Raw genomic sequence first — 16,281 nt, forward strand, 5'->3', positions numbered from 1 at the left:
TGTGCGATGCCCCTTAGTGGGACGCCCTGCTTTCCCTTTTATAGGCCAAGGGAAAGCAGGGGTTATAGCGGAAGGGAAGAGGGAAAAAGATAGAGATATAAGGCTCAGGGGGGTGTGCCATCCTCCTCTTCGCATGGGTCCTGTTGGCCGCTGCAGCATACATGCGGGCGTCGTGCATTGTTATTGTCTTCCGTCCCATCCGAGCGGACGGAATGGTCAAAGGGTCCCCTGACAGAGGCCATGCGGGGGGGCTGGCGGTACAGTGGCAGTCAACTGACGCCGGTGGTATGGGGCTTTAGGCAACCAAGCTTGTGGATCAGGGACTCGTAGGTTGTCCCGGAGAGGAATGCGCTGATGACGTTCGCGTCGACGACATCAAGTAGGGAGTTGCACCGCTTCGAGAACCTACAGATGTAATCCCATAGGGACTCGTTGGACTCCTGCTGGCAGCTCTTGAGGTCCCAGGAGTTCCTAGGGTGGACATACGTTCCTAGGAAGTTCCCGACGAAGACCTTCTTGAGGTCCGCCCAGTCGCGGATGCTGTCACGTGGGAGGAATTCGAGCCAAGCTCCAACATGTTCCACCACGTAGATTGGGAGGTACTGAATGATGAAGTGGTCATCATCCACTCCTCCGGCTCGGTAGGCGAGCCAGAAATCTTCGAGCCATAGGTCGGGGTTCGTCTCCCCGGTGTACTTGGCGACGTTGGTGGGCGGTCGGAAGTGCGGTGGAAACGGCGCTTTCTGGATGCGTCGGCCAAAAGCCCGTGGTCTCAGGCCATCTGGGCTAGGACTCCGGTCATCCGGCCAGCGACCACGCCTAGGACACGTTTCGTCGCTCCCCTCGGTGGTCCGGCTGGGGTCCGTGTTGCCTGCCCTTACTGCCGCCCGATGGACGTCATCATCATGCCGAGCTCGACGCCAGTTGTTGATGACGCTGCGAGCGTCTTGGTTCCGCCTGAGCCGCTCACGCATAGGCGGTCGGTGCGGAGCGGGCGCTAGGTCAGGTCGAAGCACAGCTGCGGCCTCCTGTGCCGCGCTCGGCGGCCGTAGCGGTGAGCGGATGGAGCAATTCGTCTAGTGCGTCCCCGCTCCCCTGGTGGGGAGTGAGGGCGCAAGTCGGTGTCGTGACGCGGAGCTCTCCGCCTATTGGACGGTGGTAGTTTCCACTAGGGCCCGGAGGTTCCGGTGGACGGCTTGCTCCTATGGGTCGATCGGCTCAGGAAGGCTACGCAGAAGCATTGCCACCGCGGCGATGTTCTGGCCAGCCCGAGTGAACTATGGGGGACCGTTCCCTCCGTCGATGATGTCACGCTGAACCTGGCGGGCACGACCCTAGGCGCCGCCTGCTGGGTTATGCGCATGGGGCGCAGCGTGCTACGCTGAGTGCGCCGGCGCAGGTGGCAGCTGGTTCTACCACCTTTGTCGTAGCTCCTCGCCGTGCTCCTACGCACATGCGAGGGTCCAGAGGGGTGTGGGTCTATATGGACTCCGCTACCACCGGCGACTGTCCTGGAGCATCCGCCATAGCGCACTCCCGGGACAGAGGGTGGCTAGGTGCCACGTCGCTGATGCTGGAGCCATCGCTCTCAACATCATCATCCATGAGGTCGTGGAAACAGGTGGGAGCGTGGCTCGCCATCCCCATGAATTTGGATGTGAGAGGGGGCAGCGCCAGCATTTTCTAAAGCCCTCGGGCGTATGCGTCCGCAGAGGACGTGAGGCCGTAGGGGAACCAGTCGTATGGCGGTCATGGCGGGGGCAACGGGGTCCCTCTAGAGAGACGACAGAAGATAGTAAATAGCGAGTAAATAACAAAGCGTACGTTACTCACAGTTGGGTTTGAGCCATGCCTAGGCTCAAAGCGAAGCACAGGCGCCTCGTCGTTGGAGTCGTCGGGAGTCCCAGAGCCGGTGGAGAGCGCCCCTCCGACGGACGCTGGAACGAGTGCCTCCTCGCAAAGGTGTAGAACGCCGAGCCGGTCGGCGATGAAGTCCAGGCTTCCGAAGAGGAAGGCCTGGTCAGCTCAAAGATAGGTGGAACCCACATCCCAACAGGTGGGTGTGTGGGAAACTCGAGAGAGCCGAAGTGAGTCGAATTGCTTGAGCCTGCCATGACGAAGATGGCGGAAAAGTGGGCCATCCAATGACCAAATGTGTGAACGTACAACGTCTTCCCCACGGATGGCGCCAACTGTCAGTGCAGAAAGTGACCAACACATAAATATTTGTAGTTTTGCCATACGTTGTGATCGGATGTGGCCTAGCACTCAATGACACATGGTTTATACTGGTTCAGGCAACGTGCCCTACGTCCAATTTGAGTCGGTCGGTGACTTTATTCCTAAACCCAGGTGCTCCAAGTTTGTTGTGGGGTTACAAACGAAAGGGAGAAAGATGGGGGGTGCAAGCGGCCCGACCAGACTCCGGACCAAAGGACCGAGAGTGACGGGAGCTCCTGCATGTGCTAAGTATTCTAGCATGCGCTCTATGTAGCTTTAGAGTGTCTAAAGCTAGCAGAGGATGAATCGGTGTAAGTGAACTGACTGATCCCCTGTTGGGAGAGAGCGCATCCCCTTTTATAGATGAAGGGAATGGCGTTACAAGTGAGTGAGAGAGAGAGAGAGCGTGTATGTACGCTACTGAGTCTTGTTGCCCACGCCACTGGGTACAAGATGATGGTAGGCGCCCACAATACTGTTGATGTCAGACGCATGTGGGAGGTTTTCACCGTGGTGGTAAATGCCAGCGCCCACAACACTGTGGATGCCCAGATGCATGTGGGAGGCCTTACCGCATTTACCTGGTATGGAAATTGATGGTGCCTGTAACATTGTAGGGCAAATGTCAGCGCCCTCAACACTGTTTGGGTTCTGCCATGTCTGGGAGGTTGTAGAGCACCCTTCTGACATGTTCTATCGGTACTATCCTATAGGTATGCAGGGTATGGTCTTCGGTATTGTGGTTGACTTAAGAGCCCTGCTTTATCTGCTCCGCCTGATTTCTTGAGTCCTTACCGAGCGGGCATCCCCGTTCGGCTGTCCATAATCGGCTCCGACCACGCTGGTCAGAAAAGAGCTGTAAGCAGAGGTCCGGCTAGGCCTTCCAGATGGAGAGATGGGCTGGGGTCAGAAGCGAGTGGGCTAGGCCTTTCGGTCGGAGAGGTGGGCTGGAGTCGGAAGCGAGGTCTTCCGGTCGGAGAGGCGGGCCAGAGCCGGAAGCGGGCATCGTTCCTCCTTGGCCAGGCCTTCCGGTCGGAGGCTGGTTCACCCTTCTGTCCTGTTGTTAGGTTTTTGGACCGGCCCAGGAGTTACGCGTCGTTTGCAATGTCGTCTGCTAGGCTGAGCCTTTGCTGGGAAGCCAGTCCACGAGGGACCCCGGGTTTATGAACCCGACACAGCTACTTGTCAAGTATCATATATCCCACATTCTATTTTTTTCTTGTTTAGTTTGGTTATCACTGTCTTTTAGTTCAGCAACGGCATAGGTTTGCTGCTGAACCTAGTTTTGGTGTTACTTAAAAGGTTTAGAGCAGAGATGGAGTTGGCAATGGTGCATGTAGTGCACCAGCATCAACCTACACTCTCGCATCTCGTCCGATGAGTGAACTGATAGGCCTAACATGAACCAAAGTGAACCGATCACTCTTACGTGTACTCTGAGTGTACTAATGGGCCTAACATGAACCAAAGTGTAACTCAAAACAATTAGCATGGATTATGGATTAGGAAAAGATTGGGGAGGGTGAAAAATAAATACAATACATGGAATTTGGATATGAATGTTGATAGCCTCCCTAGCTGCATATATATATATATATATATATATATATATATATATATATATATATATATATATATATATATATATCATTTTTAAAATAAATAGGGGCAAAAAAGTTGTTGCCACGGGCCAGACTGCCAGCAGCAGCTAGGTCGGGCTCGACCACGAAGGGAGCCTAACCAGGCCACGCCAGCCCAATTGGCCCAAGTGACAAGGGTGAGAATAGGCATTGTAGTTCAGGAGTTCGATGGCTGCTACTTCTCCTGTTCTTTTATGCTGCGTTCTTGCTTGGTCTGCGAGTGAGGTGGGACTAATCCATCCGGCATGGATGGCTGACTACCTTAAAAACGTGGCTTAGTTGGGGCGCGACCTCACGATGGGCCGAGCATCCAGTCTGTGGCCAGACGAAATAGAATGCAAGCCCAAGACCGGACTGGCCCAGGGAACGAGAGAGAAGCAAAGGCTGAGTGGGGTCCGTGTACCAGTGTGTGTAGAAACTTGTGGACAGGAGAAGAGCTGCGAGTCATGGTCGCCGGCTCTTCCCCACCACACCACCCGTTCCGTCACCACTGTTCCTCCTCTGTCCTCTCATGCCTCATGTCTCACACCAGCAGAAACACCAGGCGCCAGCAGCAGCGAACCACCACCACACCACCAACCCTAGGGTTTACGAGGAAGGAGGAGGAGGGTGCAGCGCAGTGGTAGGCCGATGGTGTCGATGAGCACGACGCCGCACCCGCTGGATCCGTCGGTCCCGGCCGTCGCCGGGGGTGGAAAGGAGGAGGAGGAGGCGCGGCGGGCGCAGGAGGCAGCCGCCGTCGCCGTGCCCATGGCTGTGCCTATGCCCGTGCCGTCGGATGGGAACGACGAGGAGGAGGGGCCCCAGAGGGTGCGCAAGCCGTATACCATCACCAAGTCACGCGAGAGCTGGACCGACCCCGAGCACGACAAGTTCCTCGAGGCGCTGCAGCTGTGAGTTGTCCTGTCCCGCTCTCTCCCCCATCCTATTCCTGACCACCACCTCTGGCGGCGCTGACCCATCTGCTCTTCCTTCCTCTCGATCGCTGGAGTTTGGTTCACTAGTTGGGTTTGTTAATCTGCAAATTATGCTCACGTTTGCGTCTTCTTGTGCTTTAGTGGCCAGTCATTGGTCAAATGGTAGATCTAAGGGCCTGTTTGGCCTAGTACACCCTAGAGTCTCATCTCTTGGGGGCAATCACTCTTTATCCCACTGTGGAACATGACTGGCAGACATCCTAAATTGTTCATTATAGTCCCGTAGTTAGATTCTGCCTTGTTGCCTTTAAGATTTCACCCTACTAAGTTGTTCTGAATGGCAATGTCTTACCCTAAGGATAGCCGTTAGGATTTTAGTCACATGTATCTAATCCATTATTATGGATCCTGGTCGCATAGATGGCTTGTCACCTAAACAGATGCTTTAGCAGTTTATGGACATTTCATACTTATAGAATGCCTCGTGTCACACATTTGGAGCAGCTTTCTTACATATTAATCCTTCTTTCTTTTCATGTAATAGCTTTGACCGTGACTGGAAAAAGATCGAAGCATATGTTGGCTCCAAGACAGTAATACATGTATAATTAAATCTGCCCTTGATCCTCAAATCTGTGCCATTGTCTCCCTTTGTAGTTGACTAGCTTTGTCACACAAGGGTTTAGGCTAGTTATGGTTTTTAGTCACACTGTTTTAGGTGAGGATATTTACATTTTTTTTAAAGGAGATGCATACTGAGAAACTATTGGTTGCTCTGGATACCAGAGACCAAGTGAAGCGCCTGCAAGAAAATACCATTCGGCGTATGGCCTTCAACTTCATTTTAGTTACAGTAGATAGGATATGAATAGTTGCATGAAATCTGGTGTCAGTAGCTAGGTACCATCACTGAAAGTGGCCTATCTTTGTGTATCCACTATGTGGTTCCTGCTATACAAGTATTCCCTCCAAGGGCTACCATTGAATCGCCCTGCGCGTCACACTCGTTTATTCAAAGATTCGATGCTCTCCAAAGTGAGAAACAGGAGTTTCGACATTCTTTCGCGGTCGTCCTCGTCCTCTTTTCTTACTTTCAGCTGTCGATGCTGTATTTTCTTCCCGTCCTCCTGATGCTGTATTTCCTTCAACTCCTTTCATTCACGGTCGTCCCCGTCCTCTTTTCTTATCTTCAATTCCCGATGCTGTCTTTTCTTTCCCTTCTCCTGATGCTTTATTTGCTTCCCCTCCTTTCCTTCCATTGCTTTGTTTCATGCTAGCCACAGTGATTGTTGGAGTTCCTGTTGATGGCGATAGTATGTGCACATCGTCTGCATCTTCATTCCGTTCGTGCCCCCCTCGTTCCTCCAGATATTTTGCAAAGTACTCTTCCTTCTAAGTATCATCAACAAAAAAATGTTAGATAGACCCGACAGTCTGGAACAAATTGTTGCAACTGAAATATTTTAATATGCAGTAAAAGCACAGACCGTGATAGGTTTTCCGTTTGAGGGTAAGTATTCCAGGTTGCGCTCAGAATGGAGCAACCTCGTGCATATTCTGAATCTAAAACTTTTCATTTCCTTCTATACAAGCGAAAGTAGTGCATGTCATGTAGCAGTTTTTGTTTCAATATGTAGCAATTTGGAAGTGACAATAATTCTAAGACTCGCCGGTGTGAAATCATGAGCCATTTGATCTCCGTCCCATGCCAGTATATATTTTATTACATACGCCCCACATGAAATACTGCAACGGAATATAAACATAAGTAATTGGAGTACAACATTAATATACAAAGGAAAAAAGAGTACCTGTCGGTTTGTTGCTGTATGTTATCATAGGGAACTATATCCCAGTCGCGCAAGTTAATTGGTTTTACAAATATAACCAAGTCTCTCTTGACCGAATACTCGATGCATGACTGTATGCCTTCCACCTAGTGGATGGTGAGATACATGTTAAGTTTGATCAACTTGTAGTTGTAGTTCAATACACAATAGGTGGTACGTGTTACGCAGAGGATCTGTACTTACCAATGCCTTCTCTAGGTCTCTGTCTCGCATTCCTGGTATAGAGTTAAGTATCTGTACCTCTATCTTTATAAAATTCAACACTAGGAGAGCCCAGTGGTTGTTAATATGCATTGGAACAAAAACCTGGGAAAAATAATTGAAAACTATTGAGTGTATGGCTAGAATCCAAACCGGCAAGATTTCCAAAATTCATAGTACAACACGAGATAGCAACCAAGCAAAAGTGTCAAAACAAAATCAGTATTACGTACCAAATGCCTTCCTTCACATTTTTTGGCAATTATCTTCCTGAATGTCGAGCATTCGTCAGGACCCAGATTATTTGTTGTCAACTTATGGGCTTGGAACGTTGTTATATATGATGCCGACTCAGTCTCCACATTGCTGATATGAACAAAGGCATTTATGACCTGCAAAAGGTTGAGTTAGTACATAGTAGGTGTGTGCATGTTTGTACTGATGACATGGATCTGAAATGATATTACCTCATCTACTATAAAGCCCCCTATGACATTTTTGCGCAGCTGTTCTGCTGTAAGAACATGGCCATCTATGTGTACAACCATAGCGTGGTCGTAACTTGATACTAAGAAGATGGTAGCGTCTGTGTCAATTTGTTTCAAATTGTAATCATTGTCGATAATGGGCTGTCTTGGTTTGATATGTGTAGAGGGGTTGCCGATAATATGCTTCCCTGGTGTGATAATTGTAGAGGGTCCGCCTTGCTGTTGCATGATGTTTTCCGTTGTACCATTTCTTGCAGTGGGTGCTTCATCATTTATTCTTGCCAATGTCTGTTGGAAACGTTTGCGGTGTGATTCCTGCAATTGGTATTTTTTTGTTAAATTCCAAAGTATCTATTGTAGCACCAGACATGAACTAGTGATAACTGAACTTGTGTAGATGTAATACCTGCAGATGTGAAGATGTAGTCATAGAAGATGGCTGAGCATTTGTAGATGTAGGCATAGGTGGCTGAACTTTTGCAGATGTAGGCATAGGTGGCTGAACATGTGCAGTTGTAGGAGTAGACTGAATAAGAAGCTGCACTAGCTGTCGGAGTTCCTGTTTTTTGACACATTGTTAGATAATGAAGCATGGATGGGTAGCTAAAATAAGTATTCTCATGTTGGTTACCTTGATTTCCATTTTCATTTGTGCATTTTCAGCTTCAATCTTACTCACCCTGGAAGCTTCAAAAATACCATTCTTAATGATGTTTTTCCAATGGTCAAGAGTAGGCTGCTCTCTTAACATTTCCACTGCACTTTTCGCTGCTAATGGGTTTCCCATTAACTTCGCACATATTTGTAGGCTGGTGTCTAGATGCTCTTTATAATTGTTATCACCAAATGCACAAGCTCTAAACAATTGTAAAAAAGCATTATTTCCTAGAGCTCTTAATTCAATTGGTTTGATTGTACCTAGCCTTTTTGCAATGGACAAATTCCTAGTTGTCACAATAATCACATTACCCTTTGTGCAACTTGATCCCAAAGCATCCAATAGATCTTTCCATAGGGAATTCACCATGCAGTCGCAAACATCATCTAGAACAAGTAGAAACTTTTTGGACAGACAAGCCGTATGTTTCTTTAAGACCTCTAGAAGCTTTGAGTAGTTGCTTATTCCTTCATAGCTTTCTCTGTTGCGAGATCCTTCATGGCTGGCTACAGTAACAACATCTAAGATCTCCCTTGTCACTCTTACTTCATCAAAGATGTTGGACACCCAAACCCATATCCGCTCAAATTTTCTTTCAACACGTGGATCCTTGTATACAAGCTTAGCTAAAGCTGTCTTCCCAACTCCTAGAATGCCTACAATAGGTAGCACAGTAATGTTGTCCGACTTAGCAGCTTTGATCGCCTTTATGATTTTGGCTTTCTCCACATCCCTTCCATATACCTTTCCAGGAAGAGAGCTTGATGTTCTTACTCGTGTATCTGAGTTGTTAATCTGATACTTATCAGGCCTTGCAATAGAGTCCTTGAGATACTCAATCACATCGTGTCGGATGCTTCTTAACTCAAGAACTATTTCCTGGATCCTTTTAAAAAATTCGGCCTTGTCCCAGAGGTGTGTGGTTGTAGCTACATTGTACTCAATTCTCTTTCTTTTTCTCCCGTCTGAATCATTGGTCGAAATTGTGGCACCATTTTGTACACTGTTGCCGACACTACAAGAGGAAAAGAATCGCAGGTTGGTCATAAGAAAATTATTACTATAATTTAAAGGATCACATGTACGCATATTATATATTAAGCGTTGCGATGCAGAACTTGAAGGGTAAGTAGTACCTTGGACGGTTCGGCGTCTCTTCAATTGCTGAACGTTTTTTGTTGCAACTTTTGAGATGCTTGTGCAAAGCTGATGTCCCGTGACCCCATGTAAGCTCTCTGCCGCAGCAATTGCACTTCGCTTTTGCAGGCTCTCCGTTAACAGATGGTATAATCTGAAAATAGTCCCGCACCTCGGATCGGTTTTTGCGGCCGCTATTGCTCAGTGTACCAGTACTGTTGGCCGATGGATCTGCTTGCTCTGCTCTATTTCTGTCTCCATCTCCAACCATGCCTTCCGGCTCAGTAGCAGGAGCAAGCATAGCTGACAGAGAACGGAGAAAGTAAGGACATGTCAAGCGTCGAGTTTATCATCACAATTTACTAAAGAAAGAAACTGTAGAAAATCACAAATCATTCACAAGGATCAATTTATACCAACAGTATTGACCGATGCATCTACTTGCTCTGCTCCACCTCCAACCATGCCTTCTAGCTCAACAGAAGGAGCAATCATATCTGAAAGAGAAAGGAGAAAGGACTTGTCATGAGGATTATCACAATTTAAAGGGAAAAAAACTGTAAAGAAAGTCATAAACCACAAGGATGGATGCATACGTACGTTCTTCGACCTTATGCTGGAGCCTGCAATAGTCGAGTTCATCAACCACGTTGTCGGCCTCGTACATGAGCTCCTTCACACGAGCGAGGGAGCGGGCAAGCGGCTTGTTCCCGACCGCCCTCCCCTTGACACCGTTAACCACCGTCTCCATCCTCTCCACCTCAGACTTGAGTTCCCCGATGCCACCAGAGAGGCCAACTCCATGAAGCCATGCGTCGAGCTCGCCGGGCGCAAGAGTTTCGAGGATGGTTTGCACCCGCCATAGAATCGCGGACTCCATAGCGGTCGCCTCTGCCGCCTCCATGAGATCGATCTGAGAGATGGTGAACGAAGGAGGAAGCAAAAGTGAGGGCAGCGTAGCGAAAGAAGAAACGATCAAACGAATCAGAAGAGCATACGGCCGGGTGGTGGAAAGCTGGTAAAGGCGTGCAAAGCTGAGAGAGCGGGCAGAAGTGGAGAATAAAGAGAGCATGCACTTTTGACCTGTAATGTGGAGCTACTTTCTTTATTTATCGGTAATGCAGACATAAAATATATCCAGCCTTCCACACAAACAGGAATCCCGAATAATACAAGAAAATATTAGGTCGAGACACACCTTCTCAGTGCAATCGAATAAAGAGAGACGCTGTGGCTGTTTAGTCCCTCACATGTTACTGTATAATACTACCAGTGCAGCCGGCTGAAAATGGCAGCCGAACAAGCTGCTAGGAGTACTTATTACAAGCTAAGCACAAATCACTAGAATGCTTGTGGCAAATATCTTAGTGATTCAAAATTACGTGCATGTTTAATTGCTCAAAATGTGGAGCCATGCATTTCTTAGTTTCTTCATTGCCACATGAGCTGTGGCTACGTCCCTTTTATTCTTTTCAGTTTGTCAGGAAAAAATTGAGCCATTTTTTTGGCATTTTAGTTGCAGAATATTTGAAGTGGTATGAGTGCATTTTGAGCATTATAAATGAGTATCAGGCGGGGTTCAATGGCCTTCCCGTTCATATACTCACTTCATTCCAAATTATAAGACGTTTTGGTTTTTCTAGATACGCAGTTTTTGCTATGCATTTGGATATACACTATGTCTAGAACAAATGTATCTTGAAAAGCCAAAACGTCTTATAATTTGGGAAATTTTTTAAAACAATTGGGGAAAAATTCGATGGCTGACATCGACCGAGAGCGGCCAATCCGACGGCAACAAAGGTAGGAGGCAACGGGAGGCAATGGGACGGAGGCAACGCGAGGCGATTGTTGTGTCTATGATCGGTGGGCCATATGCGCAAATATCGCCTTTCATTGCCTCCGCAAATGTGGGGATTAGGACTGGGTGGTAATTCCATTCTCGTAGATTTTTTTTGAGAAAGGGTAAAACGGTAACTCTATAAATGCAAAAATAATGTTTTGAGTAATATAGTTAGGATGGATAATACAATTAGTATAGTTAGTTAAATGAATATGCCGTTTACTTCTTCTAGGGTTCCACCGCCGTCGTCCTGCGAGCCACCGCCGCCGCCGATGGGAGGAGGCCGGGCGCAGGGCAACGGGCCACCCCTACCCCTCGTTCCTCCTCGCCGTCATCCACTCGAGCGTCGCCCTCCTCCTCGCCGTGCTCCTCTCAGGCGCCGCCCTCGGCGTTCGTCCATGGTGGAGCAAGAGGAGGCAGGAGAGGATGGGGGCCATGAAACCTAGATCCAAGCGCGCCATGAGGAGGAGGCGCCGGCGCCGACACCGATGCTAGTGCTGGCGTGCTGCACACGACCAGGGGCAGGTTCGACACCGCCGCGGTGCTATCTGCGATGGGCAGGTTCGGCGTCACGCGCCTTGCGCTGGCGCCGCCGGCACTGCTGGCCATCGTGCGCACCGCCGAGGAAGCGGACGCGGGCGCTGCCGCCCACGTGGCCACGCTCTTGGCGGTGAACTGCGGCGGCGCGCCCCTCGCGGCTGACCTCATTGCGCGCTTCTCGCGCACTTTACCCCGCGTAGGCGTTACCAAGGTTGGTTTCTCGCTGCTGCAAGTTCATGTCTTTTGATTCTTACTTCAGAGAATATCGTAACTACTAGAGTAGTTCATACAAATCACTTGCAATTGTGTGTTCATCATAGCATATAGTGCTTGTTTCCAATTGGCAAAAAGGGTATGGTCTTACAGGATTGATGGTTTTCGTATACTAGGTTAGAAACTGTCAAGTATGCTCTCTTTAGTTAGTGAATTATTTATTGACAAATCTCATTTGCAGATATGAGCTTGAATTAAATGTTCTTGGACTTTGGTTTTTAGTTTGACACAGCCATCATGTGTAATTTTGAGTTTTGTGAAAAGAAGTATGAAGAGCTACTGATACAACTATAGTTCTGTCAGCCGGTTCAACTTTGACTTTCATAGTTTGCAGAATTTCTGGTGGCTTGGTTGGAGCATTTGTAACATTGGGCAGGATTGACATGTCATTCAACACATTAGTGCTTGCATTTCTGTTCTTCTAGGCAAGTTCAGATAAGCCTCGAAATATCATGCATGATGATGTGAAGGAAATGAACATGCATGAAGAGGATAAACGGAAAAATCCAGCTTATTTCTCTAAGCTGGTTTCCTCTTTCATTGAAAGATGTGCAAAGCGAAGTAGCTCTGTACTCCACACATTACCACTGAATTCCCCACCCCACCCCACCCCACCCCTACCCGTGCTGAAGTTTATTTTTATCTCTCTTACAAATTTTCCTTTTGCCGTCAGCTGTGTTTATTAATGTGTAACACTAGCCTCTTCCTTGTGCAAATGTTTCAGGAGACCAATATTGCCATGCTAACTGAAGATCAAACCAACCAATTGCTGTCTTCATTCTGGATTCAGGCCAATCAAACAGATAATACTCCTTTTAATTATGAGGCTATTGGCCATTCATACAGCCTAACAGTTCTTTCTTCCCGCCTTAAGGTATGAATTTGTTTGGAAGAAAAATATCCTTTTGACGTTTTTTTGATGAGACAACAACAAATTTCACAGAAGCACAAAGTTGTCAGTCTTCTCTCTTCACGTTTTTGGGCAACAACTTTATTTTATAAGAGATTCAGTAGACTTGTCCGTGATCCCTTTTTCCAACTGCAATAAGGCATCCTTGCCTTTGTTTTAATAATCCTCATAATTATGACTAAATTATTTTCTAATGTTCTTGATGCCACAGAATTCAAGCAACGACAATATCATTCAGTTTTTCCAGTTGCCATTGTCCCTTCGAAGTGTTGCTTTAACCCCGAGTGGTATGATCTGCATTGTGAAATTTTATGGTTTTTCTATCTCTGCTTATTTATCTCTCATGCAAAGTCACATGTTTTCGTTTATGCAATTTGTTCAGAAGTTCTGCCGGCTTCTTGCCAACGGTCTATTTTTACATTAGCAATGAGTATGCTGGCTTTTGCTGGAAAAGTTTGTCAGATCACTGAACTGTCAGACTTGCTAAGGTGTTTTTCATCTTCCAAAGTAAGTCTAGCGCAGAGAATATTAAGATATTATGTCCTTTTCACTTTTCACACAAAATAATTCATGCTGTATCTCCTTTATGGTTTTTTCATGTTCTTGGCTATCTTATACCAGCTTCTGCTTCTGTACTATTTAGCAAATGTAAATGCATTGGTTTTTCATGTATGATTAGTGAAAATGTATTATTAAATGCTATGCAGATTGACCCACCTAAGAATAGGTGAAGACTTGCAACTCTATGTAAGGTTGCAATCGGATCTAGGCAGCTATGGTTCTGAAAGTGATCAGGAGGTTGCCAAATCCATGCTTTCTTACTGCAGGACAAAAGTAGGGATTAACGATCAGCGAGTGCTTGATGTTATTGCCTCTGCACTTTCTAATTTCATTGAGGTTAGTCCTTTGCATGGTCAGTGTGATTTTGCCATATGTTTTTTGTTGGCATTGCATGCTGGCGTCACATGCTGTTGTGAAGCAAATGTACTATCCCCCTCCCCCCTTTCCAATTGTGATTTCCCTTGTTTTTCTAATCGAAACTGCACTAACAGATGGGCAAGGATGTACTAACAAAGGAGCTCACTGAGATGTTCACACCTGAAGAGATGCCTCTGTTTGGAAAGTGATGAGGCAGAAGATGTGAAGTAGTTGATCTACGCTTTTCACGACTCAGAGAGATGACTACAAAGATAGCGAACGTTAGAGCTCCAAGATGCTTATGTTATCCTTTAATTAGCAACGACTTCTGAACTTGTGTTATCTCTATGTATATTATGTTAGGTTATCCTTGAATTGAGGTCAGGAATCAAAATGCTTATGTAAAAGTCATTTTTGTTGCTAATTTCTATTTGGGAAGCTAAGGATGATGACCTGGCATTGCTGTGAACAACTCATAAGGCGCTCCTTGAGGAGGACGTCGCCGCCTGACCCGCGCTCCAGGATCCGCTCAGGAAGGTAACAAGTCAAGCGAGATAGCCTCAGCTGGCAGTGCCAGCCATAACGTCGCCGGAGAAGCAATTTGCAGAGGTAAACTTGGGATGGAAAGATTGTCAACCTTGTTGATGGGCTTTGAATTACCAGTGTTCAACCTGTACTTTGTTTGTCAGGCTATTAGATACTCCATCTTAGGATTTGGAACAGATGAGGACACACTTACCAGGGCGATCATCTCAGGGTCCGAGATCGGCATGAACAAGATCAAAGAGGAATACAAGGTCAGGTTCAAGACCACGGTCACCAGCGACATTGTTGGTGACACCTCCGGGTATTACAAGGACTTCCTGCCGACCTTGATAGGGAGTGAAGATTAAAATTAAAACAACCTGCTTTTGTTGGGAAAGATGTGTAGAATGTGTATCCGCAACCACCCAAAAAAAAGAACTTTCATCAGAGAACATGTACAAAGACCGAAAATATTCTGATGCATTCATGCATATGCATCCATTCTTTACAAGATTTTAAAAGCTCCATATCATGTTCAGATAAACCAAACCATTCTCTCCTTTGTGTTTATTTGATAGTTCTGAAAAGCTCCTTTTCCGCTTAAAAAGTCATTAAGCAGAACGCTTTGAGGCCACACAAAAAAATTCACAGAAAGTAAAGTGCAGCAATTTCATATTGGCGATGAGGAATGAACTCATCTAGGAAACTAGGACCCGGGATCAGAGTATTATTATGCACTTTGTTATTCTACTATACTCACAGCATCTTTTGCAGCAACACAAAGTACAACAATCAAAATGTTCCTGAGCCTCATCCTCTACTGTTAAGAATACATTTATCTCTCGTTTGGACGCAAAACAAGGTTGGTCTCACGTGCAAAGTACATGAAAAAAGACAAGTGAGCACCCCTTCACACTGAGCACAAAAGTGATGATCATCTGTCACCAAGCTTTTGCCCGTCTTGATTTCTTATTCACTTCAAGAGAGAAGATATCCTCATCTCCTCCTGGATGACGAAGAAGCCGCAGCAATTATACCACCAGCAACAAGACCCACAACTCCAAAGGCGCCTATGATGATAGCCATGCCAATCGTACCATCTGCATTTAACCATCAAATAAGCCGTTAGCCCAAGTTAGACAAACCATAAACAGTGCATTGGAATGACTAGAGGTTTGCTCTATTGTTCTTTTCTAATATTTGAAACATGGATACATGGTAGATAACTTTATTAAGACATGATGTCTTGATCCCTACTGCTTTTCAGGGTCCATGGCTGACAGCAGTGGTTGGGGAGGTGAGGTCTCAGATTTGGGGATATATGTGAAACTTATCTCTTGATCAATACAATTGATATTTACATTAGGACATGGAGAATTACTGGACACCAGCCCTGTTTGCTTCCGCTTATAACAGATTCTCGGTGAAAAAAAAACGAGAATCCCACCAAATGCCTTGATTATCTCAGCTTCTGCTCACCACCGATTCAGAACTTTGAACTAGCAAAATCGAGAATCGAAAAACATCCCTGCATTACGGCGATTGCAAACAGACAGGGCCATCATGTTGGCATTATAGTAGCACATGATAAGCTATTGGACATTCATTTTCCTAACTTGGTAGTGGACATTATAGTAGGAGATGCAAAATCCATGGGCATCCATTTTATCATTTTCCTACACTGAAAATGGAAAGCATAAATATTATACCAACCTCTTCTGGTTTTTTCTTCTACGAGCCTTTGCAAAGTCATGGCTTGTCTCCAGTCATGTTGGATCTGAAGAAAACATGAAATTTCTTGTTCAACATGCATGCATCAAATTTAGGGGCGCCTTGGTTAACAATACAGGACTCTTGCCAAAATAGTTCAAGAAATCACTCTATTCGAACTACAATAAAACTACAATATATTGGCATGGTTTTTAAATCTTGCCAAGGTTGGCTTCGACCTTCCTTCTGAGATCCCCGATAATCTTAGACATGTCGTCTATCATCTTTCCTTGGTGCTCAAGGCTGTTTTTCATGGCATCGACCTTCTTTTGTCTATTGACAGCCCATACTCAGTAAGACTGATTTTCAATTAAGGGCTGTGTCATCGTGTAAGTATGGAATCTGTCAAAAATAATACATGCCAAAAATAATACATGTCAAATGAAGTGGG

At 46.3% G+C, this 16,281-nt stretch overlaps 3 protein-coding genes across 3 annotated transcripts; 2 read left to right on the plus strand and 1 right to left on the minus strand.

Moving 5' to 3' along the window:
• The first annotated feature begins 4,490 nt into the window (after positions 1–4,490).
• Positions 4,491–5,385, plus strand: LOC136511269 (protein REVEILLE 6-like). Its single transcript, XM_066505399.1, has 2 exons — positions 4,491–4,753; positions 5,322–5,385. Exons 1-2 carry the CDS (start codon positions 4,491–4,493, stop codon positions 5,383–5,385), a joined length of 327 nt encoding a protein of 108 aa, XP_066361496.1.
• Positions 5,386–5,567: 182 nt separating this feature from the next.
• Positions 5,568–10,095, minus strand: LOC136511746 (uncharacterized). Its single transcript, XM_066505786.1, has 12 exons — positions 9,712–10,095; positions 9,528–9,608; positions 9,111–9,414; positions 7,948–8,989; positions 7,723–7,875; positions 7,296–7,631; positions 7,062–7,220; positions 6,811–6,933; positions 6,589–6,713; positions 6,448–6,523; positions 6,265–6,360; positions 5,568–6,169 (listed from the first exon to the last, which is right to left on the minus strand). Exons 1-12 carry the CDS (start codon positions 10,013–10,015, stop codon positions 5,936–5,938), a joined length of 3,033 nt encoding a protein of 1,010 aa, XP_066361883.1. The 5' UTR covers positions 10,016–10,095; the 3' UTR covers positions 5,568–5,935.
• A 2,124-nt stretch (positions 10,096–12,219) lies between these two features.
• LOC136511755 (protein SEMI-ROLLED LEAF 2-like) lies at positions 12,220–13,874 on the plus strand. Its single transcript, XM_066505789.1, has 6 exons — positions 12,220–12,336; positions 12,492–12,641; positions 12,889–12,964; positions 13,060–13,191; positions 13,390–13,574; positions 13,730–13,874. The coding sequence occupies exons 1-6, from the start codon at positions 12,220–12,222 to the stop codon at positions 13,802–13,804; spliced, it is 735 nt and encodes a 244-aa protein (XP_066361886.1). The 3' UTR covers positions 13,805–13,874.
• The last annotated feature ends 2,407 nt before the right edge of the window (positions 13,875–16,281 follow it).

Source organism: Miscanthus floridulus, chromosome 16 (genome assembly GCF_019320115.1).
Source record: "Miscanthus floridulus cultivar M001 chromosome 16, ASM1932011v1, whole genome shotgun sequence".
In the NCBI taxonomy this organism is placed as follows: domain Eukaryota; kingdom Viridiplantae; phylum Streptophyta; class Magnoliopsida; order Poales; family Poaceae; genus Miscanthus; species Miscanthus floridulus.

Bases quoted from the DNA above. Each gene is read 5' to 3' on its own strand.
- LOC136511269 (XM_066505399.1), top strand. From the start codon at position 4,491: ATGGTGTCGATGAGCACGACGCCGCACCCGCTGGATCCGTCGGTCCCG. The intron at 4,754-5,321 runs GTGAGTTGTCCT...TTCATGTAATAG, and splicing joins TTCCTCGAGGCGCTGCAGCT to CTTTGACCGTGACTGGAAAA.
- LOC136511755 (XM_066505789.1), top strand. From the start codon at position 12,220: ATGCATGATGATGTGAAGGAAATGAACATGCATGAAGAGGATAAACGG. The intron at 12,965-13,059 runs GTATGATCTGCA...CAATTTGTTCAG, and splicing joins TGTTGCTTTAACCCCGAGTG to AAGTTCTGCCGGCTTCTTGC. The intron at 13,192-13,389 runs TAGCGCAGAGAA...TATGCAGATTGA, and splicing joins TTCATCTTCCAAAGTAAGTC to CCCACCTAAGAATAGGTGAA.
- LOC136511746 (XM_066505786.1), bottom strand. From the start codon at position 10,015: ATGGAGGCGGCAGAGGCGACCGCTATGGAGTCCGCGATTCTATGGCGG. The intron at 9,415-9,527 runs GTATAAATTGAT...GTTCTCTGTCAG, and splicing joins TGCATCGGTCAATACTGTTG to CTATGCTTGCTCCTGCTACT. The intron at 8,990-9,110 runs GTACTACTTACC...TTCCTCTTGTAG, and splicing joins GAGACGCCGAACCGTCCAAG to TGTCGGCAACAGTGTACAAA.